Source organism: Panicum virgatum, chromosome 6N (assembly GCF_016808335.1).
Source record: "Panicum virgatum strain AP13 chromosome 6N, P.virgatum_v5, whole genome shotgun sequence".
In the NCBI taxonomy this organism is placed as follows: domain Eukaryota; kingdom Viridiplantae; phylum Streptophyta; class Magnoliopsida; order Poales; family Poaceae; genus Panicum; species Panicum virgatum.
In genome coordinates, this window is record NC_053150.1 from 31,750,874 (window position 1) to 31,778,462 (window position 27,589).

The window sequence follows — 27,589 nt, forward strand, 5'->3', positions numbered from 1 at the left end:
TGGGCGGATGCAAACAGATCGTCATCCCGCGGCTATTCCTGATTTCGCCAGACGCGTAATGGGGGACCCTGTCAGCACGGAATCTCGCCGGAACGTTTGGCTGCTCAGCCACGCGTGGTAAAAGAACACGGCAGGGAGGTTGAGGCGACAGAACGGAGTGGAGGGTTTACCGACGGACCTGACGGAGCGGGTGGAGTGGAGGGATCCCCGCCGGCTTGGAGTGGCCATGCGGATCCGCTGTGCCTGAAGGAGGACGCCGGTGGGCTAGTGCGTTGACCTGCCCGGCGGCTCAGCTCATTTTCCAACGGCCTTCAAATTTCAATGTTCTCAAAGCTCGAAGTCGGATGGAGGTGGTGCATTGGAAACGCGCCACTCCAGATTTCACAATTTGAGCTGTGCATGTTTATATAATCCATTCTAGCTTCGTTGTAAGTCAAATATTGCTATCTTTGAATCAATTCATATACTATACATAGGTTTCGAAATTGACGGTTAAAGACAAAAAAAGGTCTATTTAGGACAAAACTAGAATGCTAATTATTATGAGGCTGAGGGAGTGACATTTTCATTTTTCCTATGGAAAATCGAAAAATTCGATTACAGTCACCTCTTTGAAAGGTTGCATCATCTTCCTTTCCATGGCAACGCTCAACATAATCACGTGGCTCAAACGGCGACAATGTATCAGCATCATGTCAAAATATTTGAAATCTTAGTCGCCTTGTCATCTCATCATAATGAACAATGGTTCCTCGAACAAAAGTGAATTTTGAACACCTGGCAAAATTTCAGGGCGTAAGAGCTGCAGTCCCCTCCCCTCCATGGGACTTGTCCAAAAGTATGATCTTGGGACTTGGCACTTGGCAGACATCATCTACTTGACAGGAAGCTGAAAGTTGACATCCTTGCCATGAGTTTGCAGTGGTCAAGCATCTGAAATCGGATGCACAAACACTTCCATCCCATCCATTTAGACCTCTTTCTCTCCAACATTAAATTTTGCTATGAAGAAACCAATCGTATCCACTGGTGAGGATGGGTCGAACCTCTGAACGAGTTCAGCTTCATGCTCTGTCAACCATTCCCTGTACAGGCATATTTTTATTTTCAGAGTTAGAAGAGCAAATTTTAGTCAGCTGCGTATGAAGTTAAAATTTCGATTGTATTCATTACAGAAGAGATATCTGCCCAGCTTGACGAAATGAAAAGTACTCAAGGATGCACCCTGAGAACAATCTAGACCAGCAGCAAGTACATGAACTATCCTAGTCCAGTTTTTAGGGGCAGTTCCCAATATTTGACATCATAATGAAGGGGCAGTTCCCAATATTTAACATCATAATGAAATGGGATTGTGACTATAGTTGTCCATGCAGCCCGCAGCCCGCAGCCCGTTGGCCCATCCAAAGCACGGCAAATTTAGCCCGACCCAAGCACGGTCCGGCCTAGCCCGCTCCCCGCCATGCCCGAGCTGGCCCGGCCCGTCAACCATGCCCGAGCTTGGCCCACCAACCCAGCCCGTGGGCTGGCACAGCCTGGCACGGAGTTAGCAGGCCGGCACGATAGCCATCCAGCCGGCCGGCCCACAGGCTACCTCACCCCCGCACATCACAGCCCACAAGTTGCAGCACACAGGCCACCTCACCCGGTCACCTCCACACGCCGCAACCCACAGACCGCAGGCGCAAGTTTCCTCTCCATCACCCTCCCTACCCTCACCCGCCTCCTCCGCTCTCCAACACCACCGCCCCGCCTCCCTTCCCTGACAGCCAATGCTGCCCCCTCCGCTCCCTCAACCCGCCGTCGACGCCGCCCCCTTGCCCCGCAACCCTAGCCGGCTAGCCCCCAGATCCAGCGCCGCCAGACTGGGAGCTCCCCTCCGCGCCGCCGCAACACCTCCCTACCTCGACGCCGCCGCACTTCCTCTCCTCGCCCCCTCCTGCCCTCCTCTGCGCCTCTCCGCCGCCCTCCGCGCCATGGCTCCAACAGCATCGCCGCGCCTCCTCCCGCGGCCGAGTGCCGCCCCCATCGTGGGCCACGGGGGGCCTGAGCCCGACAAGCAGCCAGGCTCCACGGGCTGGCCTAGCACGAAACATGCCCGTGGGATATCAGGCCGGGCTAGGCACGGCCCGAGAAAAGGCGAGCTAGGGCGGGCTCGTGCCAGGTCCGGGCCGGGCGGCCCGGACACCCATCTATAATTGTGACTATGAATTCCCAACAAATTAAACAACGATCTTACTCAGTATATGTCTTGTTGAATAGCTCACACGAACCAACAATACCTGGCCCTCCAACTTTTGGGAGCTGAAAAAAAAAGAATGAAAGTGATGTGGGAATATTCTAGTAGTTTGGAACAAATTGCAAAAAAAAAAAGCTTTTAAACAAGAATGTGAAGACTGTACAGGAGATCTACAAAATGATAAGATTTTATTCTAAAGTGGCATGCTATCGGTTTAAAACTATCGAATCAAGTTCCTCAGAAACTCAGCCTCATTGCACAATTTAAAAAAAAGTTTAAGCAATTATATATCACATAGTTTTGTAATCTATGACCAGCTTCTCGCAAGTTATACTGGCTAGTGTGGTATCTCTGGGGGGGTCACTGAAACAACCCATCCCAGCCCACATTTGAAGCCTGGTAACCTACTTGGCTATGCCCTATGCCTGCGGGTGTCTTCCCCTGAGCTCTAGGGTTTTCCCTTTCTTTTCTTCAATGGAGTATAGCTTTATTAATTTTTCCTTGCTTACTTTGCAATCTACTTTCCAGTACCTGAGTCATGATGTAGTTAATGACAACAGTGATGAAAAGTTTGAACAATGGACAAATTAATCCACTGCTCCATTGCCCAGCCCATCTTGCAAATAATGGAACTTACCTGTGATACCAGTGACAGAAACTTGTAGGTGTCTAATGCATATCTCACCAAGGCCTCATTCTCTCCTGGATTTATAGTACACCTGCAAAGAAGAAGAAAAAAAAGACAAGTACCAATAAACAGACTATTCACTGAGCTCTCGTGTTTCTCCTTTGAATTGCGGGCCACATATACCACAGTACCAGTATGTATTGTATGGCATGCAGATAGCAGATGGTTAACCATGTAAATTAGCTGTTTGTGCACAAACAAGGATTAATACTCAGTTCTTCGATCGAATGGCAATCAAGAATAGTCTAATATGTATCAACATGGAAGAACTAGTTGGTTGCTTCACTACATGGGTAACGGCAAAAGGTAAATTTATGACTAGAGTTATGTCTGGTATTCATGCAGCAATTACATGAACTTCGGGTGATAAATCACTACCTGCACTGGAGTATCATGTGCCTGTTCTTCATGTTCAATTTTTGGACAAGCAAATAATGTTGATCTTAGGAGCATTGGTTGCCCAGCTACCAGCTAAAATAACTAATTGTACAAGTTCTCTTTGAAGTATAGAAGTTGAACAGAAACTCACGTTGAATAAACAATCACCCCACCTGGGCGAACTAGCTTGACAGCTTGATCAAACATTCTCCTCTGATACTTTGCATGAGTTTTCAGTGACTCTAGAGTTTCCTGTCAGAGTGCAATGCATATATGAATAAAAGAAACTTCCATGTCATAGTACAAGCAAAAATTCTAAGGTGTCAAGGTGCATGCAGATGCACATCAAGCTATTAACTGGAACAGATGACATCAAGCTCAATTTACTTGCCCAAAAAAAATGATATTCAGGAGTTTCATAAATCCAGGTGGCAGTAGATAGACAACGGATTAAATAATATTCAGAAGAGTATCATCAGAGAATATTAATTTTAATACTATTTAGAGGCTACAGCAATAGTGCACATCATGTACAGCTACAGGAGTTGATTGCTTTGCAAGTGGGCAAAATAGTGGCACTGTCCACTCTCTAATCACCATGTTTTTCTCAACATTCTAAATCCATAACACAAAAAACTGACCATGAACAATGAACCCAATATTTTAATTTATGAAGAATAGAAATCCAACTTTTTACTCCCATTATATCCAGTAAACACTAATTAAACATAGCATCCCTACAATGTTCCCCCTTGTGATTTGATTGTTCCTGAGACTATATGTACCATGTACTTTAACTATGGATACCGTAATTATTGAAAAATCCCATGGAGCTTCAGAGCTTGATAAGATCTCAAGCATGTAAGTTTCTTGCAAATATAAAATATAGTTGGTGTAGGACCAGGAGTTATTGTTTTTTTTCTGACTTTTCTGTGCTTGTTATTTATATAGGATGAACGTACAAAGCGAGAAAATGCAGAAGTGAAATTTGAAGGACCTGATGCACTGAGTCACTAAATTAGGTGAAACTTACCTCACCAGCAAAGAGTCGAGGTCTCAAGCCAAGTGCAGAGCATGGAGCATCAAGGAGGACACGATCAAAGCTGTTAGGGAAAAAGCCCTTTGACTTTTCAACCCTACCACCAGAGCAATTATTTCTTCCTGGTCCATTCTTCATCCGCCTTAAATTCTTCCTTAGTTCAGCCTTGCTAACATATCTTCTGGATTCTGGGTTTTTGTCATCTACTGAAAATAGTTGTTCTGTTTCGGTATCAGGAAAACACTTCATCTAGAGTGGTCTAGTCTACAGGTTGTGTAATGATCAGACTTTTTACTCCCTCTCATTCCAAATAGAAGTTTTTTAGGACATAGAAATTGCTTGAAATCCTTTTAGTAGCATTTTTTATTATATTATTTTAAGTCTAATGACTTGCATACTATTGAAATAGCCTTCATCCTGAATATTTTTAACAACAAAAATATGTTGTGATTTCTGAATCTATGCATCCTTTTATATACTGATACTAAAAAAAAGTTTTAATAGCACAAATCCTAAAACGATGTATATTTGCAGTTTCTGTTCAAGAATGCCACACTTTAAACAAGATCAGATCTCCAACACTTGCAAACTGAGCAAAGTCTCCCATAAGGACTCAGAATCATAATGCATGATTTGGCATAATGATGAAAATCATACAAAGAATGGGTGCAAATTTGCATGCTCCTTACCAGACTGCACCACTGTTGTTGAGCTCTCTTCATTTACATTAGTAGCTCTGACATCAACTGTAACATGGCAAGGGCCAGAGTCCTCTGCCAGTGTCTTAATTGCTTCACAGTGACTATCACCCATGCCAACATTTGTTGCCTCATCAGTCTTCCGTACAGATTTGAGGGCATCAAGTTTATAAGCTTTAATACAACTCAAGTCCATCTCTGAAGCCAACTTCAGAATATCCATCACCTGGTATCTACTTTCATGTTAGAGAGGTACAATTACAAATTCCTATACTTAAACATGTAGTGTCGTGGTGTGGTAACCACAGCCGGGTGGCGGAATGCACCCGCCTAAGCACAGAGGGTGAGTACTCGGGGGTTAGATAGGACTAGTTCGATCTCCTGGAAGAACACGATGAACACAGCCGGTTTAGAGTGGTTCGGGCCGCCGGAGCGTAATACCCTACGTCCACTATGTGTTGTATTGCTTGAGTCTGAGAGAACTTGAGAGAGCCCCCCTCCCGTGTGCGGCGAGCGCCTCCCTTTTATATTTCAAGGGAGGCGCGTACACGGCCGTTGGGTCCCCGACAAATGGGCTCAACGATGCAATATAAAATAATGTATTGTTCATACATTATGGCGCTGCAGGCGAAGGAGATCTCATCCTCGGATTTCCCTGGTTTGTCCGCGGGAATCTTCCGACCGGCGTGCTTTGCCCTGTCTTGTCGAAACGACGCCAGGGTGTAAGTGTGGCGTTGCCTGCAGCGTAGCTGAACGGCCGTGTAGCTTGCGGCGTAGGCGACATGATGGAAAAGCGCAGTGCCGTCGTATCCATTTAATGCGGCAGACGGGCTCTGCGCGGATGCGGCGCTGGCGGCTGCACTGTGTACCTCGGTAATACGCGGTCTACAGTGAGGACTGACAAAGGCTGCCCGCGAACCGCGGCGGCAGAGCACGCCTCAACCACCCGCATTGAATGCAGTGGGTGGGCGAGTCTTCCAGCGGAAGACCCGCGCCCGCGCCTGCAGGACACGTGGCGGCTCCGGACCCCCTGGCGGTATGTTGGTTCTATGCGCGCGGGAGGTCCGGACGGGCGCGAGGAGGTCCCAGACCCCTATGGGGGTCCGAGCCCTCGGTTGTTGGTTCGGAGCCTCCACTCCTCAGGGACACGTGGCGTCACCGGACCTGTCCCAGAGCATGGAGCGGGTCCGGGGCCGTTGGCCTGGTGAGTTAGGAGCCTGACCCGTGGGGCCCGGCTGCTCCGCCCCTTATGGCGTAGTTACAGATGACCACGCGAGTTCTGCCTTGCTGCAGTAAGAGTGGGTATCCCTACTGCAGGGTACCGACAGTGGCCCCCGGGCCACTACTATGATTTGGCTCTGCATAACTTGAAGCCTCTTACTGCAGGAGTCTTGTCCGGCTTTGGCCATCCATCTGGTTTTTCGCTGTCTCATCACATCGCACCGGCTTACTGACTCGTGGCCCCCACGCACAATGGTACACCTAGTCACGCGAGCGACGCTCGGCATTGTTGCAGCCGGACTAAACGGGATATTTACCACCAGCGCAGTTCCCGAAAAGTCTGGTAAATGCCAGCGCTTTAAGCGCGCACGTCAGCTCAGCTTCCGCCTTGCTTCGCGCGCGGGTGACGGTTCAGATCCCGCCTTATCACACCTTTGTTTGTTACCCGCCCTCCCTGACAGGCGGGCCTGGCCCCCCTTGTCATGGACTGGGCGGTTAACACCAGGCGTGGGCGCCGCTTGGGTTCCAGCGACGGTTCCGGGGGCGCGCTGGTTGGGTCAGGCTTCATAAAGGGACGAACCGCATACCGCGGTTACTTTTCCGCATTCGCCTTCCTCCTTCCAACCTTTGCGCCCCTTTGCCTTCAAGCCTCCTCGCACCTTGCTCTCCTGCGTAGATTGCTCCTCGCCTCCATAGCGAGATGGCATCCCTTGCTCGTCCCCGCCGTTTCCAGACTGAGGAAGAGCTGAACACGGTGCGCCGCCTGCTTGGGTGGAGTGCACAGGAGAATGCTTGGGGGATTCGAGCAGGCTCGGTTCCCCTCGGCAACCTGCGTGCCGGGGAATTTGTGTTGTTCATCTCGCACATTTCCACCGGCCTGGGGCTGCCGATCTCCTCGTTCTTTCTGCTGTTGCTGAAAGATTTTGGCCTCCAGCTTCAACATCTCACGCCGCACTCCATCCTCCTGACGGCCATCTTCATGCACCTGTGCGAGATATCCGTGGGGGTGCGGCCCTGCGTCATCCTCTTCCGCCACTTCTTCGTCCTGGTGAAGTCCGGGAAGGGCAAAGACGAAGTGGGGGCGTACTACTTCCAGACGAGAAGGGACCTGCGGACGCCGTACATCCCCGGACTCACTGGCAGGAAGTGGGAGGAGTGGCGCAGGGAGTGGGTGATCGCCACCACCGAAGCCAACAAGCGCCTGATCATGCCAACCGAGGGACCCGCCTCCGACCGTCAGTCCTGGAGGGCCAAGCCGTCCCTGCCGCCGGAGTTCGACTCCGTGCTGTCCAAGATCAGGGTACTGGCGGAGGGCGGCCTCACCTCGCTGCACGTGCTCGGGGATTTCCTGAAGCGCCGGATCGCCCCCCTGAAGCAGCGGCCGCGTCCGGCCTCGACGACTGCAGCAGGACCCACCGCGGAGAGGGGAGCGACCTGACCCAGGAAGCCCTGGAGGTCCTAGTGCGGGCGGTGACCGGGGAGATCTTCATCCCGGAGCACCTGATCCTTCCTCAGGGTGTCGTCCCTCTCTGCGAGGACTCACGCCTGAGGACCGCGGTGCTGACCACCCTGCCGACCCTCGACGACGGTGGGCTGGCCGCACGCCAGACTAGAGGCGACCCGGACCGTGGTATCCGGATCCCTAGCGCGTCCGGGGAACAAGCCGTGCCGAGCACTGCGGGGTCCGGCCCCACTGCCAAGGGCAAGCAGGCCGTGGCTGGTAGCGCCGCCACGAGCGGTCCCAGCCAGGCCCGGAGCAGCTCCGGCGCGTCGTCGGGGGGAAGCGGGCCGGCGCAGGTTGCACTGGGGCGACGGGACCCCAGTTGTGGAGCCCGCCATGAAGCGTCAGAGGACCGCCGAGGACGCGGGCCAGGGTATTCCCGGGCCCCCGGACCTCGCGGGACCCCCGGAGCAGCCGCGCCGCCACCACCACCGCTGAGATATGCCTCCCCCCGGCAGCAGCAGCAGCAGCCACGGGTTGCGCCTCCGCCGCCGCCACGAGAGCAGCAGCAGGAGCAGCCACAGGTTGCGCCTCCACCGCCGCCACGGGAGCAGCAGCAGCCGCGTGGTGCGCCTCCGCCGCCGCCTCGGGAGCAGCAGCAGAAGCAGTCGCCGAGCCTCCGTGGGCGCTGGAGACCCGGCGCTTCAGGGTAAGTGTTCTTCCGTTCACTTCGCTTATTCCTGGTGCTCCGCTTTTTATTGAAGGCTTCTTCTCTTTGTTCGACAGGGCCTCTCGCCCAAGCAGTTCTTCCACTGCCGCTGGCTCGTCAGCAGGTGTCCAGGCGACCGGGGCCTCGGCGGCGACGGCGGGAGCGACGGCGGGTGCGGGGAGCTCGGGTGCAGCAGCTTCCGCTACCCCGATGGCGCCCGACGCGGCGACGGCGGGTGCGCCACCACCAGGTGAAGCAACGCCCGACGCGGTGACAGCGGGTGCGCCAGTGCCAGGCGCAGCAACGCCTGACGCGGTGACGGCGGATGCGCCAGCGCCAGGCGCAGCTGCACCCGACGTGGTGGCCCCCGAAGCTCCCGACGTAGTGGCCCCCGAAGCTCCAGCTACGGCGGCAGTGGGTGCGGCAACGGCGAGCCCCTCGGCAACGGGCGCGGCAACGGCGAGCATCTCGGCTCCTGAGGTCCCGACGCCTGTACAGGATGTCCCCTCCCCAAGCGCTCAACCTGCGGCAGAGGAAGAGCTGGATGAGGTCTCTGGTAGGCGGCTCCCGCAGGGTCCCTCGGAGGAGGAAGCGGCTCCGCTCCCCCAGGTGCTGGTCCGGGTCCGGCACACGTTAGAGGAGGCGACCTCTACCACTGAGGCGGCATTCCGGCGGGAGTGGGCGGCCCTGGAGAGCGAGCGCCAGCACCTGGGCGACTGGCACACCCGCCTGGAGGGACGCACGAAGGCCGAAGCCTCCCATGCTGCGTGCGTTCGGTCCGAACTCAAGGCCGACCAAGAGTCCTACCGAGCCAATCTTCGGAAGGTGTTCGACCGGGAGCTCGCGGTAGCGGGACGGGAGAAGGCCCTGGAGCGGCGGGAGGCGGCCATTGCCGAGGCAGAGGCCGGCCTGATGGCTCAGCGATCCGAGCTTGAGACTCGCTGCCAGGGTCTCGAGATCCGCAAGCAGGAGCTTGACAAGCTCTCTGAGACTCTGCAAGGATGGCGCGAGCAGCTGCAGGAGACCGCCAGCAAGCAAGCTGTTGCCGAGTTGGAGCTTGAAGAGGATAGGAAGTCCCTTGCAAGGCCGGAATCCCTCACCACCAATATAGAGCGCCAGCGCGAGGCCCTCAAGTCCCTGAAGGAGTCGGCGGCGAAGAAGAAGGCCGAACTCGAGGAGAGGACCCGCGAGGTGGAGGCGGCCAAGGCAACACTGGACACCCGGGTGCAGGAGGCGGTCCAGGAGGCGGTCCGGAAGCTGCAGGAGGACCAGCGCGTGGGGGCCCAGCGAATCGTCGACTGGGCGAGCGAAGCAAGCTCAGCTCTGGTGCTACTTGGAATGAGTCCAATCCAAGTGGCAGAGCCGCCAGCTTCGATTGCCGACGCCCTCCCAGTGCTGAACTCCGCTTCGGATAGGCTCCGGCGTCTGGAGCCGGTCCTTGCTGGCCAGCTTGAAGCTGAGGGCCGCGAGCTGATCCGGATGGTGGCGGAGCACATCCTGACCTGCCTCCGGAGCCACGACCCAGCAATCTCGCTAGCCCCCGTGGTCGACGGTCCTGTGGCGGAGACGGAGGCCTCTGCTCGAGAAGGCGTGCGGGACGTCGTCGACTTCGTCGCCGCCTACTTCAAGCGGGAGCCTGCAGACTCCTGAGCTGGACATTGTACTTTTGTTTTTTTGCGTTATGTAACAAACATTGTACTTGTTGAAATTTTAATAAAGAAAAATTTCAACTTAGCTGTTTGTCAGTTGCTCTGGTTGCGGTATGCAGCACCCCGGCGCCCTGGCCCCCTGGCAAATAGGTTCAGTTGTTAGGACCTATCTGCCATCCGAGCCGCAGAAGACACTCCGGACCCCCGTATGAAATTGAGCAAGCGTCCTTGGGCATAGGTGTAGCATAGATTGCAACTCGAACGAGCGACTTATTCCCTGTATAGCAGAAAAACTACAGAGAGGAAAATCAAACTCGCTTGTATGGTAGTAATGATGCTGCAACTTAGCTGTTTGACGCATGCAGGATCGATTCTTGGTGTCTGGCCCAAAGCAAACGCCCCAGCCCCCTAGGAGACAGGCTCAGTTGTTTTGAGTCTGTCTACTATAGAGACTGGACCTCGATCTGCATGAAGCCTTAAAGCGGATGCCGAGACCCCCTGGTAGGTAGGCTCAATGGTTTGAGGCTAGCTACCACCAGTCAAGGCTTAACCTGCATACCACTCAAAGTCACAGCTTAGTAGCAGGCCCGCGAGACCTATTCTGGACCGGCCCCCAGGCTAGTACGAGGTCCGGAGCTCCGGATACACAGGTCCAGGCAGTTCAATGCCTGTTACAGAGTGGTGGAGTGTGTAGGTTTAGGGGTGCGGAACCAGGCTAAGCGCTACACAGGGCTCCGGACCACTCCAGGAAACAAACACGACTTTACCGGACCTGGCTCCGACGTTCCAGACCCCTTCTAGCACTGGGTGAGGTCATTCTGTCGTACTCGATCCTTTGAGATATGGAGTTGGACTTGGACCTGCCGTGTAGGACTTAGGAAGCCAACCCTTGAGCTAGAACGAGGTTCGGCCCCCTAATTACCCAGCTCCGGGTACTAGACCACTCGTTACAGTGTGGTGGTGTGTAGGCTTTGGGTACGGAACCGGCTAAGCGGCTACACAGGACTCCGGACCGCCCCAAGAAACAAGCACCCCCTCTCTAGAGCAGGTCCTTAGGGGTCCGGACCCCTCTCCCAGCAGGTAGGGGGTCCGGACCTGTACGGTAGTCCAGCAAGTCAATACAGATCTTAGCTGTAGCGACCAGAGTGGAAGTCCGCGCGGGGGTTAGAAAAGTAAAATCTCGAGAATCAAAATGCGAAATAAAATTTGACACAAAGACAGAACCGGGGCAAATCTTTCCTTTGCAACTTGATATACATGGCTTGCGCGATGGATGCCAGAGGCCGGGTTTACGAAGGCGGACCTCTACCGCTCTGGGCCGCGCGTTAATGCTAGCCGACGGTGCGATGGATGCCAGAGGCCGGGTTTACGAGGGCGGACCTCTACCGCTCTAGGCCGCACGCTAATTCTATCTTATTACAAAGAAAAAATTCATTTCCCTGCTCCGCCTAAGTGTAAAACTTACGCAAATGCTCTATATTCCATAGATTGGGCAGCGGCACCCCATCTTCTGTGGCAAGGCGAACGCATTCGGGCCGGCACACTTCTGTAACCTTGAAGAGCCCCTCCCAGCTGGGGGAGAGTTTGTGGAGCCCTGCTCAGTTCAGGATCCGTCTTAGGACGAGGTCGCCAACCCGGAGCTCCCTACTGTGCACGAATCGTTGATGATAGCACCTGAGCGCCTGGTTGTAGCATGCATTTCGGATTGCTGCTCGCCACCTTCGTTCGTCAACGAAGTCCACATCGTCACGTCACAGCTGTTCCTACATGGATTCGTCAAAAAAATGGACCCGAGGTGAGCCCAGGTGAATATCTGGGGGAAGGCATGCTTCAGCCCCTAGACCAGGAAGAATGGAGTCTCCCCGGTGGCTCGGCTGGGTGTGGTCCGGTTGCCCCATAGCACACACGGAAGCTCATCAACCCATTTTGCATCATGCTTCTTTAAGCAGTTGTAGGTGCGGGTCTTGAGTCCCCTGAGGATCTCTGCATTCGCTCTCTCGACCTGTCCATTGCTGCGGGGATGTGCCACGGACGCAAAGCATAGCTGGATGCCGATGTCCTCACAGTACTCTTGGAAGAGTCTGCTTTTCAATTTGGTCCCGTTGTCCGCGATGATGCGGTTTGGGACGTCAAATCTGCACACAATGGACTTGAGGAATGCGACTGCTGATTTTTTGGTGATGTTCAACACAGGGGTAACCTCCGGCCATTTTGTGAATTTGCCGATGGCGACGTAGAGGAACCGATACCCGCCGACAGCCCGGGGGGACGGCCCCAGGATATCCACGCCCCATTCGGCGAATGGCTATGAGGGCGGAATCATTTGCAGAGTTTGAGCCGGTGTGTATTTGTTTTGCATGGAACTGGCATGCTTTGCAGGACTTTACCAGCTCAGCCGCATCCTGGAGTGCTGTCGGCCAGTAGAAGCCATGCCGAAAGGCCTTACCAACAAGCGTGCGAGATGAGGTATGACTTCCACACTCGCCTCCATGGATCTCCGCGAGCAACTCGCGACCCTCTCTATGAAAAATGCACCGCATGAGGATATCATTGGCGCCACGGCGGTAGAGATCCCCTTCGACCACCGCGTAGCGTTTAGCCAATCGTACTATGCGCTCAGCGGACACATCGTCATCAGGAAGGATATTGTCTTTCAGGTAGTCCCGGATCTCGGAGATCCATGCATCGGAAGCTCCCTGAGCAGGTGGGAGTGGCTCTACGAGGTCTCCAGGATTCTCGACAGAGCTCACAACCCAAGGCGGGCACCACAGGTGGAATGCAACCGGGACCAGTAGCTTCGAGGTGCTAGCGTGATCCCCTTCACCCAGTTCGGCAGGCTGGGCGGTAGGTCCCAGCAACCGTCTTTCGAAGACGCCCTCAGGCACGGGTGCCCAGGTAGATGCTCTCGCGGAGAGATCATCTGCTGCTGAGTTGAGTTCGCAGGGAACATGTTAAGGCGTATGTTACAGTTCCAAGGCATCGAAGTCCTTCTCGAGCTTCCTCACGTGGATGAGGTATGCCGCGAGTTAGGGATTGTTGCAGCTGCAATCCCCTCGGACTTACTTGATGATTAGCTGAGAGTCCCCCTTCACCAGAAACTGCCGGACCCCCAGAGACAGGGCTTGTGTCAGGCCAAAGATCAGAGCTTCGTACTCCGCCATGTTGTTGGTGGCCTTGAACTTAAGGTGCACCATGTACTTCAGCTGATCTCCGCTTGGGCTGATGAGGACCACACCAGCTCCATCCCACTTCTTGCGGACGGACCCGTCGAAGAAGAGTGTCCAGTGGGGCTCGGTGAAAACTGGTGTCCTGATTTCCGGCTCCGGGAGTCCGGCGTTGAGGTCCGGACCTCCAGAATTGCTTGGGGAAGGAGTCCATTCCGCTATGAAATCAGCCAGGATTTGGCTCTTGACTGCATGGCAAGGCTGGAAGTCCAGTTGGAACTCAGCCAACTCTGCTGCCCACTTGGCGATATTGCCCATGGCGTTGGAGTTGTGCAGGATCGCTCTTAGCGGGTAAGAGGTCACTACGACAACTCGGTGTGCCTGAAAGTAATGGAGCAGTTTCCTAGACGCAATAAGTATGGCATAGATAAGCTTATGCGTCTCAAGATACCTGACCTTCGCCTCGTGGAGGACTTCACTGACGTAGTAGACCGGCTTTTGGACGGTCCGGACCCTGGCGACCGGGTCCGGTTCGCCTTTATCCACCACGTCAGGTCCTTGGGCCCCCAACGGTTCTGGGTTCCCACTGGGACAAGGCTCCTCCGGACCCCCTTGTCCGGGGTCCGGACCTTCAGACAGAGGTGAGGCTGACGGGCCCCCATGTCCGGGGTCCGGCTCACCATCCTTGGCCGAGGAGACCCTGGTGTCCCCCTGGCGAGCTTGCTCCGTCCTCTCGGCGACCAGCACCATGCTGACCGCCTCTGCAGACGCAGCAAGATACAGAAACGTCTCACCTGGCTCTGGAGCCACCAATACTGGCAGTGAGGTGAGGTACTGCTTCAGTTCCTGGAAAGCTTGTTCAGCCTCTTCGGTCCAAGAGAATGGACCGGACCTTCTCAATAGCTTGAAGAAGGGAAGGGCCCTCTCCGCCAGCCTCGAAATGAAGCGGCTAAGAGCGGCGAGAGATCCAGTAAGCTTCTGGACGTCCTTGATGCGGCTAGAAGGCCTCATCGCCTCGATCGCCTTGATTTTGGCTAGGTTTGCTTCGATGCCTCGATGTGAGACCAGGAAACCCAGCAGCTTTCCTGCCGAGACGCCGAAGATGCACTTCTCGGGATTCAGCTTCGTGCGCATGGCGCGCAGACGGTCGAAGACGAGGGACATATCCTCAACTAGTGTTGACCCTACCTTAGTCTTGATCACAATGTCATCAACATACACCTCAACAATATCTCTAATTAGATTACAGAAGGTTTTGTTCATAACTCGTACAAACGTGAGTAAGGCATTCCTCAGACCATACGGCATGACAATATAGCAATAAAGTACATCCACTGTTACAAAAGCAGTATGCTTCCTATCCTCTCTAGACAACTGAATCTGGTGTAAACCAGACTATGCATATAAGAAAGACAAAAGGTCACACCCGGAGGTGGAGTCCACGATCTGATCGATACGTGGAAGAGGATAGAGGTCTCTAGGACATGCCTTGTTGAGGCTGGTGTAGTCGATGCACATCCGAAGCTTCCCGTTGGCCTTTGGGACGACGACCGGGTTGTCCCACCACTCGGGGTGGTGGACCTCCTCGATGAAGCCAGCGTGTAGCAGTTTGCGGACTTCTTCACGGATGAAGTTCTGCAGCTCCATGGACTGCTTCCGAGGCTTCTGGCGCACCGGCGTGACGTCGGGGTAGATCCTCAGATTGTGCTCGATCACTTCCCTGGGGATCCCGGGCATCTGTGACAGTTCCCAGGCGAACACATCCACATTTGCCCGGAGGAAAGCGATGAGCGCGTCTTCCTATTTCTCCTCCAGGTTTCCCGCGATGCGGGTGGTCCTGAAGGAGTCCGCTCCGATCTGCACCGTCTTCACGGGAACGTGGTCCGTATCAGACGGCTGGACCTTAGGTGCCTTTGCAGGCACCCTGGGTCGCGAGGTGGATGGGTCCTCCTCGAAACGTGCAGCATCTGCCGCAAGAGCATGCAGTCTCTCAACTGCAGCGACGGCAGCGGTGCGGTCACCCCGCACGATGAGGACACCGGCAGGGGAAGGCATCTTGAGGACCAAATACCCGTAATGGCAATGGCCATGAAGCGATAGAGTGCCGGCCGGCCAATAATGGCATTGAACGGGAGGTTCACCTCCGCAACATCAAACTGGACGCTCTCTATGCGTAAGTTTTCCTCGGTCCCGAACGTGACCAGTAGGGTGATGCTCCCCAGAGGGAACACCGGATGTGGGCCCACTCCAGAGAATGGGCAAGAGAGAGTCAGCTTGTACTCCGGGATCTGCAGCTACTTGAATGCTGCATAGCTGATGACGTTGAGGCCAGCCCCACCGTCAATCAGCACGTGATAGAGCCTGACGTTGGATATGACAGAGGCGGTGACTAGAGGTAGTACACCGGCCCCGGCCATGTTCTCCGGGCAGTCAGATGGCCCGAAACAGATGGTGGTGTTAATCCACCTGTGGTGCGGCGCCACCTTCGGGACCCCCAGCTTCACCGAAAGGACCTCTCGGCGAAGGGTCTTCACGTCCCGCCGGGAGACAAGCTCCCAACTTCCGCCGTACATTATGTACAGCTTCTTGCGGCGGTCGTCGTTGTCGGAGTCGGAGTTGTCGTCGTGGTACACGCCCTTCAGCTCCCGAGCAGGGGATTGGTACCCCAGCTCCTTCTCCCCGGCAGCGGTCCCGCTGTCGGAGGCTTTCTCCTTGCCAGACCGCTGGCGAGGAGGAGGTGAGCTGTCCTTGGAGGACTGCTCACGCCGCCCACTGACCCGCTTCGCGAGTTTTTAGATCTCGCGGCAGTAAGCGGCACTGTGGCGAGCGGTGGGATGCACTGAGCATGAACCTCCGCTGCCACCTTGCGGGCGCGGGCGTTTGCCATGCGCATTCTGGCCCCCAGCCGCTGCCGCAGCAGCTGGTGCCGCTGCTGCAACGGCTGGACCGCCGGGTTGCGGCTCCCCGCGACTCCGGTTCTTGTTCTTCTTCTTGCCACTGCCCTACGCGGTAGCACCGGAGCCACCAGCTTTGGCGTCTCCGTCTTGGGGGGCTGAGTGCCATGCGCGGCCCTCAGCGGCCCTGGCACACTTGTCTGCCAGAGAGAAAAGCGTGGTAACGCTTTCCACCTCGTGCGTCGCCAGTTCCTCGAGCATCTTCTCATCAGTCATCACGTACCCCCTGACGGAAAGCAGTGATAATGGATGCGTCAGAGATACGAGAAATGGTACCCCGTACCTTGGTGAAGCGCGAGATGAATGCCCGGAGCGTCTCCCCGGATTTCTGCCTCACGGCGTGGAGGTGAGCCTCCACACCATGCTGCTGGTACGCACTGGTAAAGTTCGCTGTGAACCTCGCACAGAGCTCCTCCCAGGACTGAATCGTCCCAGGAGTGAGGTTCATGAGCCAAGTCCGGGCTGGCCCAGTCAATGCTACATGAAAGTAGCTTGCCATGACGGCGTCGTTACCACCAGCTACTGTGATGGTGGTAACATACACCTGCAGGAATTCCGACGGGTTAGTGGTACCATCGTACTTCTCCGTCAGGTGCGGGCGGAACTTGGATGGCCATGCCACCGCGCGGAGGTGATCCGCCAGCGCAGCGCAGCCCACCCCGGCCACCGGGGTACCCGCCTGTATCCGGGCGTTTACCGGAGGCTTGGGTGCTGCTACACCCAAGTCTGCATTGAGGTTGCGGCCCTCAATGTTGAAGCGACGCTCTCACGCCCTCTCCACAGAGATGCGGGCGTCCTCACCCGCGCGCCTACGGTTGAGCTCCGCCCGCAGGCCTTCTGTTCGTGCACCCATCACTGTGGGGGAGCGCACGGATGCCGACGCACCGCCCTGGCGCCGGTGGTAGGATACCACCGCATTACCAGACGGAGGTCGTTGTCCAGTCCTTGCAGAACTGGGGGAGGCCTGAGTCAGATGGAGGAGACGGTCAACGTCGTCCCTCCACTGCCTCAGGGCGTCTGGCGAGGCTGCAACAGCCGGAGGGTTGCGAAGCAACTCCCTAGCCGCCGGAGCGTAATACCCTACGTCCACTGTGTGCTGTATTGCTTGAGTTTGAATGAACTTGAGAGAGCCCCCCTCCCGTGTGCGGCGAGCGTCTCCCTTTTATATTTCAAGGGAGGCGCGTACATGGCCGTTGGGTCCCCGACAAATGGGCCCAACGATACAGTATAAAATAACGTAATGTTCATACATTATGGCGCTGCAGGCGAAGGAGATCTCATCCTCGGATTTCCCTGGTTTGTCCGCGGGAATCTTCCGACCGGCGTACTTTGCCCTGTCTTGTCGAAACGGCGCCAGGGTGTAGCGTGCGGCGTTGACTGCAGCGTAGCTGAACGGCCGTGTAGCTTGCTGCGTAGGCGACATGATGGAAAAGCGCAGTACCGTCGTATCCATTTAATGCGGCAGACGGGCTCTGCGCGGATGCGGCACTGGCGGCTGCACTGTGTACCTCGGTAATACGCGGTCTATAGTGAGGACTGACAAAGGCTGCCCCGCAAACCACGACGGCAGAGCACGCCTCAACCACCCGCATTGAATGCGATGGGTGGGCGAGTCTTCCAGCGGAAGACCCGTCCCCGCGCCTGCAGGACACATGGCGGCTCCGGACCCCCCCTAGCGGTATGTTGGTTCTATGCGCGCGGGAGGTCCGGACGGGCGCGAGGAGGTCCCGGACCCCTATGGGGGGTCCGAGCCCTCGGTTGTTGGTTCGGAGCCTCCCCTCCTCAGGGACACGTGGCGTCACCGGACCTGTCCCAGAGCGTGGAGCGGGTCCGCGGCCGTTGGCCCGGTGAGGTAGGAGCCTGACCCGTGGGGCCCGGCTGCTCCGCCCCTTATGGCATAGTTACGGATGACCACACGAGTTCTACCTTGCTGCAGTAAGAGTGGGTATCCCTGCTGCAGGGCACCGACATATAGGATAACTTTTTCGAACAAACATGCAGGACAACTGCATGTCATTGCATTAAAGCAGGATCGAACTGTGTCTACAAGTGCGGATCCCCTAAATAATAGGAAAAAATTCATTTTACTACCCTCACCAATCCACTTTGTCCGCCTAACCCCTTGAACAAAATTTAGGCTAGGTTGAATGCAAATGAGTTAGGCCCCTTGCTCCAACTGCACACCATTTAAAGTGTTGCACAGAACAAAAACTGCACGCTCCACTTATACCTGGCATTTTGTTATGAAAGGATATATGTGTTCATGAAACTATATAAGAAACTCAAACCTTGACCCAGGTATATTGCTCTAATCTGAAAGGAATAATTCACCTTATTGTGAGATCTATCAAGGGCAACAACTTCTCCTTTGTCCCTCATAAGGATAGAAATTGCTGTTGTTTTTCCTCCTGGAGCTGCACACATATCTAGTATTCGCTCACCTGGCTGGGGATCTATAAATGAGACGCACAATACAGATCAGGCCTAAAATCTTTTAGCAATGTAGTACAAAATAATGGACTGTACAACATGCAAAAATGAATCAAATGCAGAGAGGTAAGAATCATTACTGCCCAAGAATCAACTGTTTATTTCTAGCAAGATAATGTGATTTTTAAAACAAATTAGCAAAATGGTTTTGGTTAAAGCTGCAAACTCAATGAAGCCCTAGTTTCTCTCTCGACTAGAAGCCAATAGATGCAATGATCTCTTCTGACATTTGCAATTTGAACATGGAATTTGTTCCAGAAACAAAAAAAAAGTTCAATATGCATGTCCATGTTTCATCACGAGTGCTTCATATTATTTGAAGCATCCTCTAAATAATTGTTCAGCTAATTCAATTTTCTCATCCATGATAATTGGCTTTCTATATTTCAGTACCTGGGTTTTAACTAACACAATCTATATAAGTAATGCATGTTGTATATTTGTATCAATCTGCGGCAAAGATGATAATACTGGATGAAACATTAAGCAGCGAGAAAAAAATCATACCAAGGACATGTGCGGCCACAACACTTGGTAAATTTTGAAGAAATATCTCCCCTTCAAGCACATCTAGTGACAAAATGAATCAATAATTAAGCTTAATGATTTGAAGCGACAAAAAAACAATAATATGACAAAAAAATAGTGCAATACAGTAGTTTATGCATTTATATCAACTCAATCAGAGTATTGATTTGGCAATCCTAACCGCAGAAAAGTAGATTAATAAAATTCAAAAGTAGGTATGCATGTAACAAAATTAAGCATGTGTCAACATTTGACACCATTTTACAGAAGTGATTTGTGGGTCTGCTTCTAATGGAACTGAAGCCCAAACATAACTTAAGGTATGTTCTGTTACTATTCTTTTTGGAAATTGGGGTGGAGCGGAGCTTATCCAGATGGAATTCCTTGGTAGCTGCCACAAGAGAACAGCGGGACAAAGAACCAATGCTAGGCTGCTTGGCAAGATTGGCTAGCTGCACAAATTATAGCTAAAGGGTGAAATCATATAAATACCATTCAGAAAAATGGTGATCTATTGCTTGCTAATCAAGGGTCATTATATTTTTTTTAGCGACCATGCCTGAGCACGTTTTTCATTAAGAGGAGAATCAAGGGTCGTTATAATTTGTCATCAATTTATTACTAAAAAATAAGACTGTGTATCTGTCTTTCATGCAGATTGCTGTCATACACTGATAGATGCGTACATACGCTGCAGAAAATTATCCGAAAAATGTAAGAAATATGCAGATATACCATTGAAAGATGGGAGCTTGTATACCCTTTCAGTCATCTCTACTGCAATCCCATGAGGGACACGAAATATTCCAGATCTCGACATTGCAGCAGTCCCTTTACCAATGTACAAACCCTTCCTTTCTTCATAATGTACATCTGCAACATGGAGTATATTATATAGCTCTATGAATATGCATCTTTTATCAAGGAAAAAACTTGCAGCACAAGATAGAAATAATAGAACAACACAGAGCAACCATCTATGCCAACAGAAAATAGACACACATAGGTCACAAAGGAAACAAAATCAGTTTATTTAACAAGTATAAAAAAGAACTAAACTTCCACTAAAAAAAAGCTTGCCTGATTGCAATCCCTGTAAAACAGTTCCCCGTGTTATACCCACAGCCCAGCCACCATCTTTGACAGGCTGCTCAATGGCAACTGAGACTGCAACCTTATCACCCTTCTCAACATGTGAACTACAAGCTAAAACACCAGGGACAAACACCTGAAGACAAAGCAAATTTGGAGAAAAGAGATCAAATGACTAGTACAGATTTTCCAGTAGCAATGAACTTGTAGATGGTATATGGTCACATTTCAAAACAAAAATATAAAAGGAAAATAACAAATGTTTCAAGAAAATTGAAATATCTTATTTTCATTGAGACTATGAAATTTATGTAACACAGAATCCAGTCTAGCACCAAGGACTACACATGCAATTCAATTTTACTATGTTCAACCAAAGAAAGAGCAAACTAGTTTGATTATTGAAGGTCAACAAAATAACCACTGTGAACTTGTTCAGCCAAATACAGCAGAATATAAAAGTGATCCCTGATAACATATGCATGTGAAACAAAAAAAAAAGAACAGTAATGAAATTAATTGATAGTTTCTTCTTCCAGTCTTCCTTCTCAAAGATTTTTCCAGGCACGATACCCATGAATCTTGATGCAATTTAATTATAAAAAAAATATCAAGGTTTGAGTTCTCAAGACAAGCAGAATCACATTATAGAACAGATCTGGTGGTGAATAGTCACAAATAGGGAAGTGAGCACACAATGTTCAGCATGTGTTGCTCTGAATGGTGCAGACTGAATCTGATGGTCTGTATTAAAATTTGAAGGGAATAAAATGACTGAGATAATTCAGGATGTCTTTCACCAAATGTCTGTCAGTTTTTGTAGATCTGAGATCACAATTGATGGCAACATAGCAGGTTCTCATCCTATTTTTAGGAGTGGCTCTCATTCGACTCATTTGCTACAGTAGGAAGGATAGATTGCACATGAATCATGGGTTGTATTGCATTGAGCCTCTAGGGCGAATATATAGGGGTATAAGACTTGGAAGCAAGAAGCCTCCTCGAGATATTTCCTATACTACCAAATAAACTCTAACAGCAACATATAGGCACACATTCAAGAAAAGAAAAATATACCTGGGCACCTCGAAGAACTGATTCTGCACATTTTCGACTTACAATTACTTCCTTAACAGATTGGTCTGGTTGACTATTATAATTCAACACATGTGGCCCTGATCCCTGAACAAACAAAACGTTTTCAAGGTCAGCAGAGGGACACTTCTGGACCAGGGAACTCTTTTCATGTGGTTGGTCTCCACCAACAATCTCCATGCCATTGATTCCATCACAGAGCCCATTTTCACATACTAGGTCCATAAGTTTATGCATGACAGCATCAGTGGAAGACTTCAGAGTATTGACACGAATACAAGAATAACGAGAAGGATGCCTGAGCAGGAAAGCAATAGTTAGTCATATAGAACAGTAATAGTTGTCATGGATTAAAAATTAGCACGAAAGTTCAGAACAAGCTCCCTCAACAGATATCAGTTACTTAAATTAGCACCTAAGACTTATTATACTTCATACTTCTGAAAAAGCAAGTAGCGAGCCCAAGTGGCAGCGGTCCATAATTAACTAAAACAAAACATTGTGCATTTGATTAACTTGTACAGACACGAATCATATATAGATATACTACTGCCTTGAGGATAATCGTGTGATGTATGGATGACCTTATCTTCCAAACATTTCAACTGCTATTTAATTGCACCACATTAATCTGTCTAGAGTTGAACCTGCGAAGAAAGCACAGAATGCATAAAATGCTGCAGGGCGGCAAATATCAGGACGATCGATATGCTGAATAGCTTGAAATTCGGAATACACTTAAAACTTGAACAAGTATTCCTAGTTGTCCGTTCCCAAGATCCTGAAAACCAGAATTGTTCGAATATCCATATATCTGGCATGCTAATTCTGATTCATTCTTTTATCTGCTCAATGGATGGACTGATGCAAGAGTCGAGCGTGCTAACTGTTAAGCTTGGGATGTGCTGGGAACAGCGTCTCGTTTGACTCCGCTCCATCCTACATTTCCCTGACAATCTGCGGAGCTGCTCCAGTAGAACATCACGCTAGACAGCAATAAAGCCCCAGAACTTGGACCAAAAGGAAATGCAGCGTTCCTAGAATCAGCAGGAACCAAATGACAGGGAGAAGGGGGGGTAAAGCCAGAGCCAGCCTCTAGCAGGCGGAGCTGTACTCACGCGAGGGCCTCGGAGATGCGGGCGAAGCGGTCCCGGCCGTACGCGGCGGCGAAGTACTCCTCCACTTCCGGCTGCCACCGCAGCTTCGGGCTGAACGTGTACCGGCCCGCGTCGGCGGCGCGCGCCGCCACCGCCGAGGGAGAGGGGGAGGAGGAGGAAGAAGAGGAGTCCATCAGCGGCGACGGCGGCCGGCCACGGGGAGAAGCCGGATGGGGCGAGATGGAGAGCACGAGCGACGAGGGGTGGTAGCAGTGTTTACCTTACCGCCGGTAACCGATTTCCCGCCGTTCAGCGGTATCGGAAAATTTTAGCGGTAACCGGCGGTAACCGTTTTTTTATTTTAATTTTTTTTGAAAATTTTAAATTTTGGCGATTTTTTTTTAAATTTACCGTCGGTACGGGTTACCGCATAGTAGCAGTATCAGTAAATTTTGGCGGTAACCGCCGGTTTACCGGCAGTAAGGTAAACCCTGGGTGGTAGAGGGGCGAAAGGAGAATGTTTTTTTATCCATACCATTACAATTTTCAAAGTTTGGAGAAACGCCATTACTATTCGTCTATTTCGAAACATACCATTACAATTTTTCGCTTCTCGCAAAAATGACACGGAATACGTATGAAGACAACTTGGGCCCAGCTGCAGGTGTATATGAATACGTATATTGCATTGAAGGCTCTCTCTCCTATCACTGACTCGCGGGGCCCCCATGTCATCTTCTTCTTCCTCCTTCGTCCTTCCTCCTTCCCTGCCGCCCTCCTCCTCCCCGCGGCCGAGGTCGAGCTCGAGGCGGCTCTCCACCCAACGCCAGATCTGAGCGAACGCGCCGCGACGCCGGAATAGGGGCTCAGGGCGAGGCCGGGGACGACGACGGGGGTGGCGGGGCAGACCAGCTACGCGCCGCCCCTGCTCCTCCCTCCCGGGACCGGCGGGGCGGAGCTGCTGCTGCCCGCGCCACCGGTCCGCCGCCGTTCGCGCCCTCGTCCTTTCCTCACGCGCCGTCCGTGCCGCCCACGAGTAGGGGACGGGGGCACAGGGAGCACGGGAGGGAGGCGCCGGTGCCGGGAAGGGAGGCTGCGCGCGAGCGGGGAGGAAGATGGCGGCTGATGAGCGCGGAGAAGGCAAGGGTCGTGGCCGCCGCGCCGACAGAGGGAGCAGGGGCCTCCCGCGAGGGGGGATGCAGGAGCAGCGCCGGCGAGTGGGGAGGGATGGAGGAGCAGGGGAGCCGGCCGCCACGCGCTCGCCGCCATCCTCCGATGCGAGGCCTGCTCGAGCTCCCCGGCGCGGAGGGCCGTGCGCCACCCTGGGACGCTCTGGAGGTAGCAGGGGAGGAGGACAGGGGAGGGGAGGGGCGCCCGTGCGCCACGCCGTACCGCGTCTCCGGCCGGCCACTCGCCACGCCGTGCTCCTGCCCGGGGAGGGAGGGAGGCCAGCTCCGCCGTGCCGAGGAGCCTGTGCGCCACGGCGCCCTGCTGCTCGTCCTCCCTGTCGAGCCCTGAGGCGTGCTGGCGGGGGTGCGTGGCCGGAGGAGGGAGGAGGAGATGCAGAGGCGGCAGGGAAGGAGGAGAGAGAAAATGGGAGGAGGAGGGCGGCAGGAGAGGATGAAGAAGAAGATGACATGTGGGGCCTGCGAGTCAGTGATAGGAGAGAGAGCCTTCAATGCAATATACGTATTCATATACACCTGCAGCTGGGCCCATGTTGTCTCCATACGTATTCCGTGTCATTTTTGCGAGAAACGAAAAATTGTAATAGTATGTTTCGAAATAGACGAATAGTAATGGCGTTTCTCCAAACTTTGAAAATTGTAATGGTATGGATAAAAAAAACCCAAAGGAGAAGGCGGCTGGGGGTGGGCAGGGCTGAGGAGAGCTGTAATCGGGAAGGCAGGGCTTTTGCAGGGTTTTGCTTGATCTACTTTAAAACTGTATAATATAATCACTCACGAAACAAGGTGCCATTCTGCCAATAATATAGACGCAACCCGCTAAAGATCATTTACTTCTATTTCTCTCACTTCTATTTTTATTACCATCAAATTCATCAGTGTTCTCTAAAATCAATTTGTTCATGTATCACCCACTCATCCTCCACTAGTGTTAACCATAATGATCATAATTCTCTACTAGCATCACCTATCATGATCATAATTCGAATGTGAATTTTCAAAAAATTTGTGTGAAGTGCAAAAATTTAGATCAATTCAAGGATAATGCTACCTCAGCCTTCTCCTAGTGAAAATAAAATCAAATTAAATATAAGGAGTTAAATGTTAGTGTGAAAAATATTTGATTTTTATTGGAGTTATTGGCTCTACCTTGTTTGGAATTAATTTGGATGGATCTTGTCTAAACCTAACTGGGCCTAAAGCATCTAACCTACCCAACCCGACCTACCTAGCTTGGCCCGCTAACCACTGAACCAGCCCAACCCGCTCGCCACACGCGGGCGCAGCGAGCCGCGCGGCCCAGGAACGGCTCAGCACCGCCGCTCACCTCAATCCACTCAACCGCGCCCCGCTTTTCCGCTCTCGCCGCAACTAACAGGGGTGGGCCATCTATCAGTTTTCCCCTTCCTCTCGCTCCCTCTCTCACTCACGCGCACCTCGCGCGTGCCGCTCCCGTGCCGAGCCCTTTGCAACCCGTGCTGACAGCTACTACCCCACTCTCGACCACCACCCGCCCGCGTGACCCCGAGCCTGGGTCGAAGAGGCCCTGGATGGCCGCCACGTCACCCCGCCCCCGCGGCCATCACATCACCTTCGTCCTCGGCGTCCGGGTCCGCCGCAAGCCCTAGCTGTCGCTTATAAAGACCGCAGCCGCCGCCCCGACCGGAAACCCTAACCCAATTGGGGTTTTCTCCCCTTCATCACCGCCAATTCCTAGGAGGAGGGACCAGAGGAGGAGAGTGCCACTGGCTACCGGAGCTCTGCCTGCCTCGTCCACATCGACACCACTGTTGCAGCGCTGCATGGCACGGCTCCACCGGATCTCATGCGTCACCTCGCCACTGCACCGCCACTAACCGCCCCAAGCCTGACGGTGAGCACCGCCGCCGACGTTCCCTCTGCCCTTTCTCTGCACAGGCACCGCCTCTAGCCGCCGTATCTCAACCATAGCCGGACCTAGGACCCTCTTTGCCCTTTTGTGTGCCGCGAATAGGAGCCTCGCTGCCACGCCGTCGTAGCTCACAGTCGCCGTCGCCGTTCCTAGTGCCGCCGTGTTGAATCCGCTCAGCAGGGCCACATCGCGGACCTGGGATGCCAGGGGCCCGCACGTGCGAGCATGGCCTAGGCCAAGCGAGCCAGGACGTCACCCTTTGGCGCGCTCCGGCGAGCGTCTCCACCGCCGAACCCTTCTCAACGCCACCACGGCCTCGCCGTGCGCCCGCCGTGCCCGCGCGAGCGCTCTGGTGCCCAAGGCTTGGCCTTTGCCCTGCCTTGGCACCAACCCGTGACGTCGATGCCTCGCCATCGCTACTGCACTTCGGCGCGCCTTGGGCTGTCCTGATGTCCAGCCTTGCCCAGGCCCGTGCGCGCGCAGGGAGCCGTAGGGCCAAAGGATGGTGGTCGTATCCGTTAGTTTTGTTACAGCAGACCAGTGTTTCGTTATCCCGGAGGGTTCATTCCCGACCGACTACGATTCAAGTGGGTCCAGGTGTACAACCCCCTGCATGTTGTAAAACTATACATATAGCCGCATACTCGATTATGTACAACTTTTGATCCGGCTTCACTAACTAGAGCAGTGTTACTTGAATTCTATCTCCAGTGTGCAGTAGAGATACGAAGAGCGGGAGTTCTTGTACCGCTTGGTGGAATGTGATATCTGGAGGCGTGAGTGATCCAGGAGTCCGGGATGCCGGAACGGCCCATATCGGGAAGAAGGATGATATATGTATCTATTTGTGATACTATTGTGCATAGGAAACTCTTACCTTTTCTTGGCTATATTTTATACTGATGCATCCACAAAGCTTGCATAGGGATGGTGACATGAACCTATCCCATCCTTGGGGATAGCTTGGCAAGATGCAGAGTCCGACACCAATGACGATGGTTGGTATGACTAAGGCTCGTGCTACACTCAAGATTGCATGTGGAAGGAGTGCCGAAGAAGGAGGCCCTGAAGACCTAGTTTCCGTTGTTGTTTTCTATTTGCTCTGAAATTAGCCCAACGGGCTTGTAATGGGAGAATCGTACTAAATCTCCAGAATTTATGTAATAATTAAACCTATGATCGTATTGTTTAAGCAGTACAACTATGATATTGCCTAAAATGATGAATCTGTATGTGATAGCGTATGATCTATGAACTATCACGACGATACAGGGAATCGGATTCGCTTTACAGAAACCTAGTTCGTTTCAGGCAAGGTTATCCTGGAATGAATTATGTGGTGGCACGCGACCTCTATCCTGCATTCCTGAAGAAAATCTAAGTAGAGTACAACACCAATCGACTAATCCCTTTTCTTTCTTGGTGAACGTGGAAGGCATGAACCATGAAAAGTGACAAGAGATCAATATCAGGAACAACCAATCTTGAACTTTCCTCTGCGTTGGGTCCAAGCAACCATGCAGGCTCACCTGAACCGCTGTCACCGTGATCGGAGAGGATGAATCGAATCCAATCCTGAATCCAGCCGCCGTGATAGCCCCGGTGAGTCAAGACTCAAGAGCACGCCCGCTGTAGAGACAGCACCAAGAACCGCCACCTCTCGAACGCTCGCCGAAGCCACTCTGCCTCCTGCCTTTCCACCCGAGTGTTGTGCCTCCATGGGACACTGGGACGTAGCAGCGGCGAGCTTCCGCGAGGGAGGAGATGGGACAGGCGGACTACATGGACTCGTGGTGTGGGGGTGGCTCCAAGTGGTGTGCGGCACGGGGACGGAGATGGCGACGGAGGATGGAACTCGGAATGCGCGGGGCTGAGGGGAGGGCAAAGGGGAGGGCATCGGGGTTACGAGTGGGGAGGCGGCAGTTGTTAACAGAGATGGCATCGCGAGTGCGTCGGCTCCTCCTACGACGCTCTGCTTTGTGGCGAGGGGAGGCCTGCAGCACGAGGGGAGGACGGCGGCACCCTGAGG

At 52.9% G+C, this 27,589-nt stretch overlaps 1 protein-coding gene across 8 annotated transcripts; it reads right to left on the bottom strand.

The window, feature by feature from the left end:
• Nucleotides 1-386: 386 nt before the first annotated feature.
• LOC120678925 (rRNA (cytosine-C(5))-methyltransferase NOP2C-like) lies at nucleotides 387-27,589 on the bottom strand. 8 transcript variants are annotated; one of them, XM_039960382.1, is made up of 14 exons: nucleotides 22,504-22,922; nucleotides 21,602-21,683; nucleotides 21,368-21,472; nucleotides 20,279-20,426; nucleotides 19,934-20,071; nucleotides 19,178-19,240; nucleotides 18,512-18,633; nucleotides 5,034-5,268; nucleotides 4,339-4,565; nucleotides 3,457-3,557; nucleotides 2,877-2,958; nucleotides 2,240-2,304; nucleotides 1,047-1,085; nucleotides 401-933 (listed from the first exon to the last, which is right to left on the bottom strand). In XM_039960382.1, the coding sequence occupies exons 1-14, from the start codon at nucleotides 22,674-22,676 to the stop codon at nucleotides 789-791; spliced, it is 1,725 nt and encodes a 574-aa protein (XP_039816316.1). In that variant the 5' UTR covers nucleotides 22,677-22,922; the 3' UTR covers nucleotides 401-788. The 8 variants fall into 8 exon arrangements, with proteins under 8 accessions (XP_039816315.1, XP_039816313.1, XP_039816314.1 ...); XM_039960383.1 differs by lacking the exon at nucleotides 22,504-22,922 and adding an exon at nucleotides 27,090-27,589 and having other exon boundaries at nucleotides 21,368-21,683; XM_039960377.1 differs by having other exon boundaries at nucleotides 4,339-4,547; nucleotides 21,368-21,683; nucleotides 22,504-22,923.

What these genes read in the sequence shown, in the direction of transcription:
- LOC120678925 (XM_039960376.1), bottom strand. Translation starts at nt 22,676, where the DNA reads ATGGACTCCTCTTCTTCCTCCTCCTCCCCCTCTCCCTCGGCGGTGGCG. An exon ending in CGCATCTCCGAGGCCCTCGC is followed by an intron (nt 21,684 to 22,503) that starts GTGAGTACAGCT and finishes TTTCCTGCTCAG; the next exon opens with GCATCCTTCTCGTTATTCTT. An exon ending in AACAACAGTGGTGCAGTCTG is followed by an intron (nt 4,551 to 5,033) that starts GTAAGGAGCATG and finishes AACTATTTTCAG; the next exon opens with TAGATGACAAAAACCCAGAA.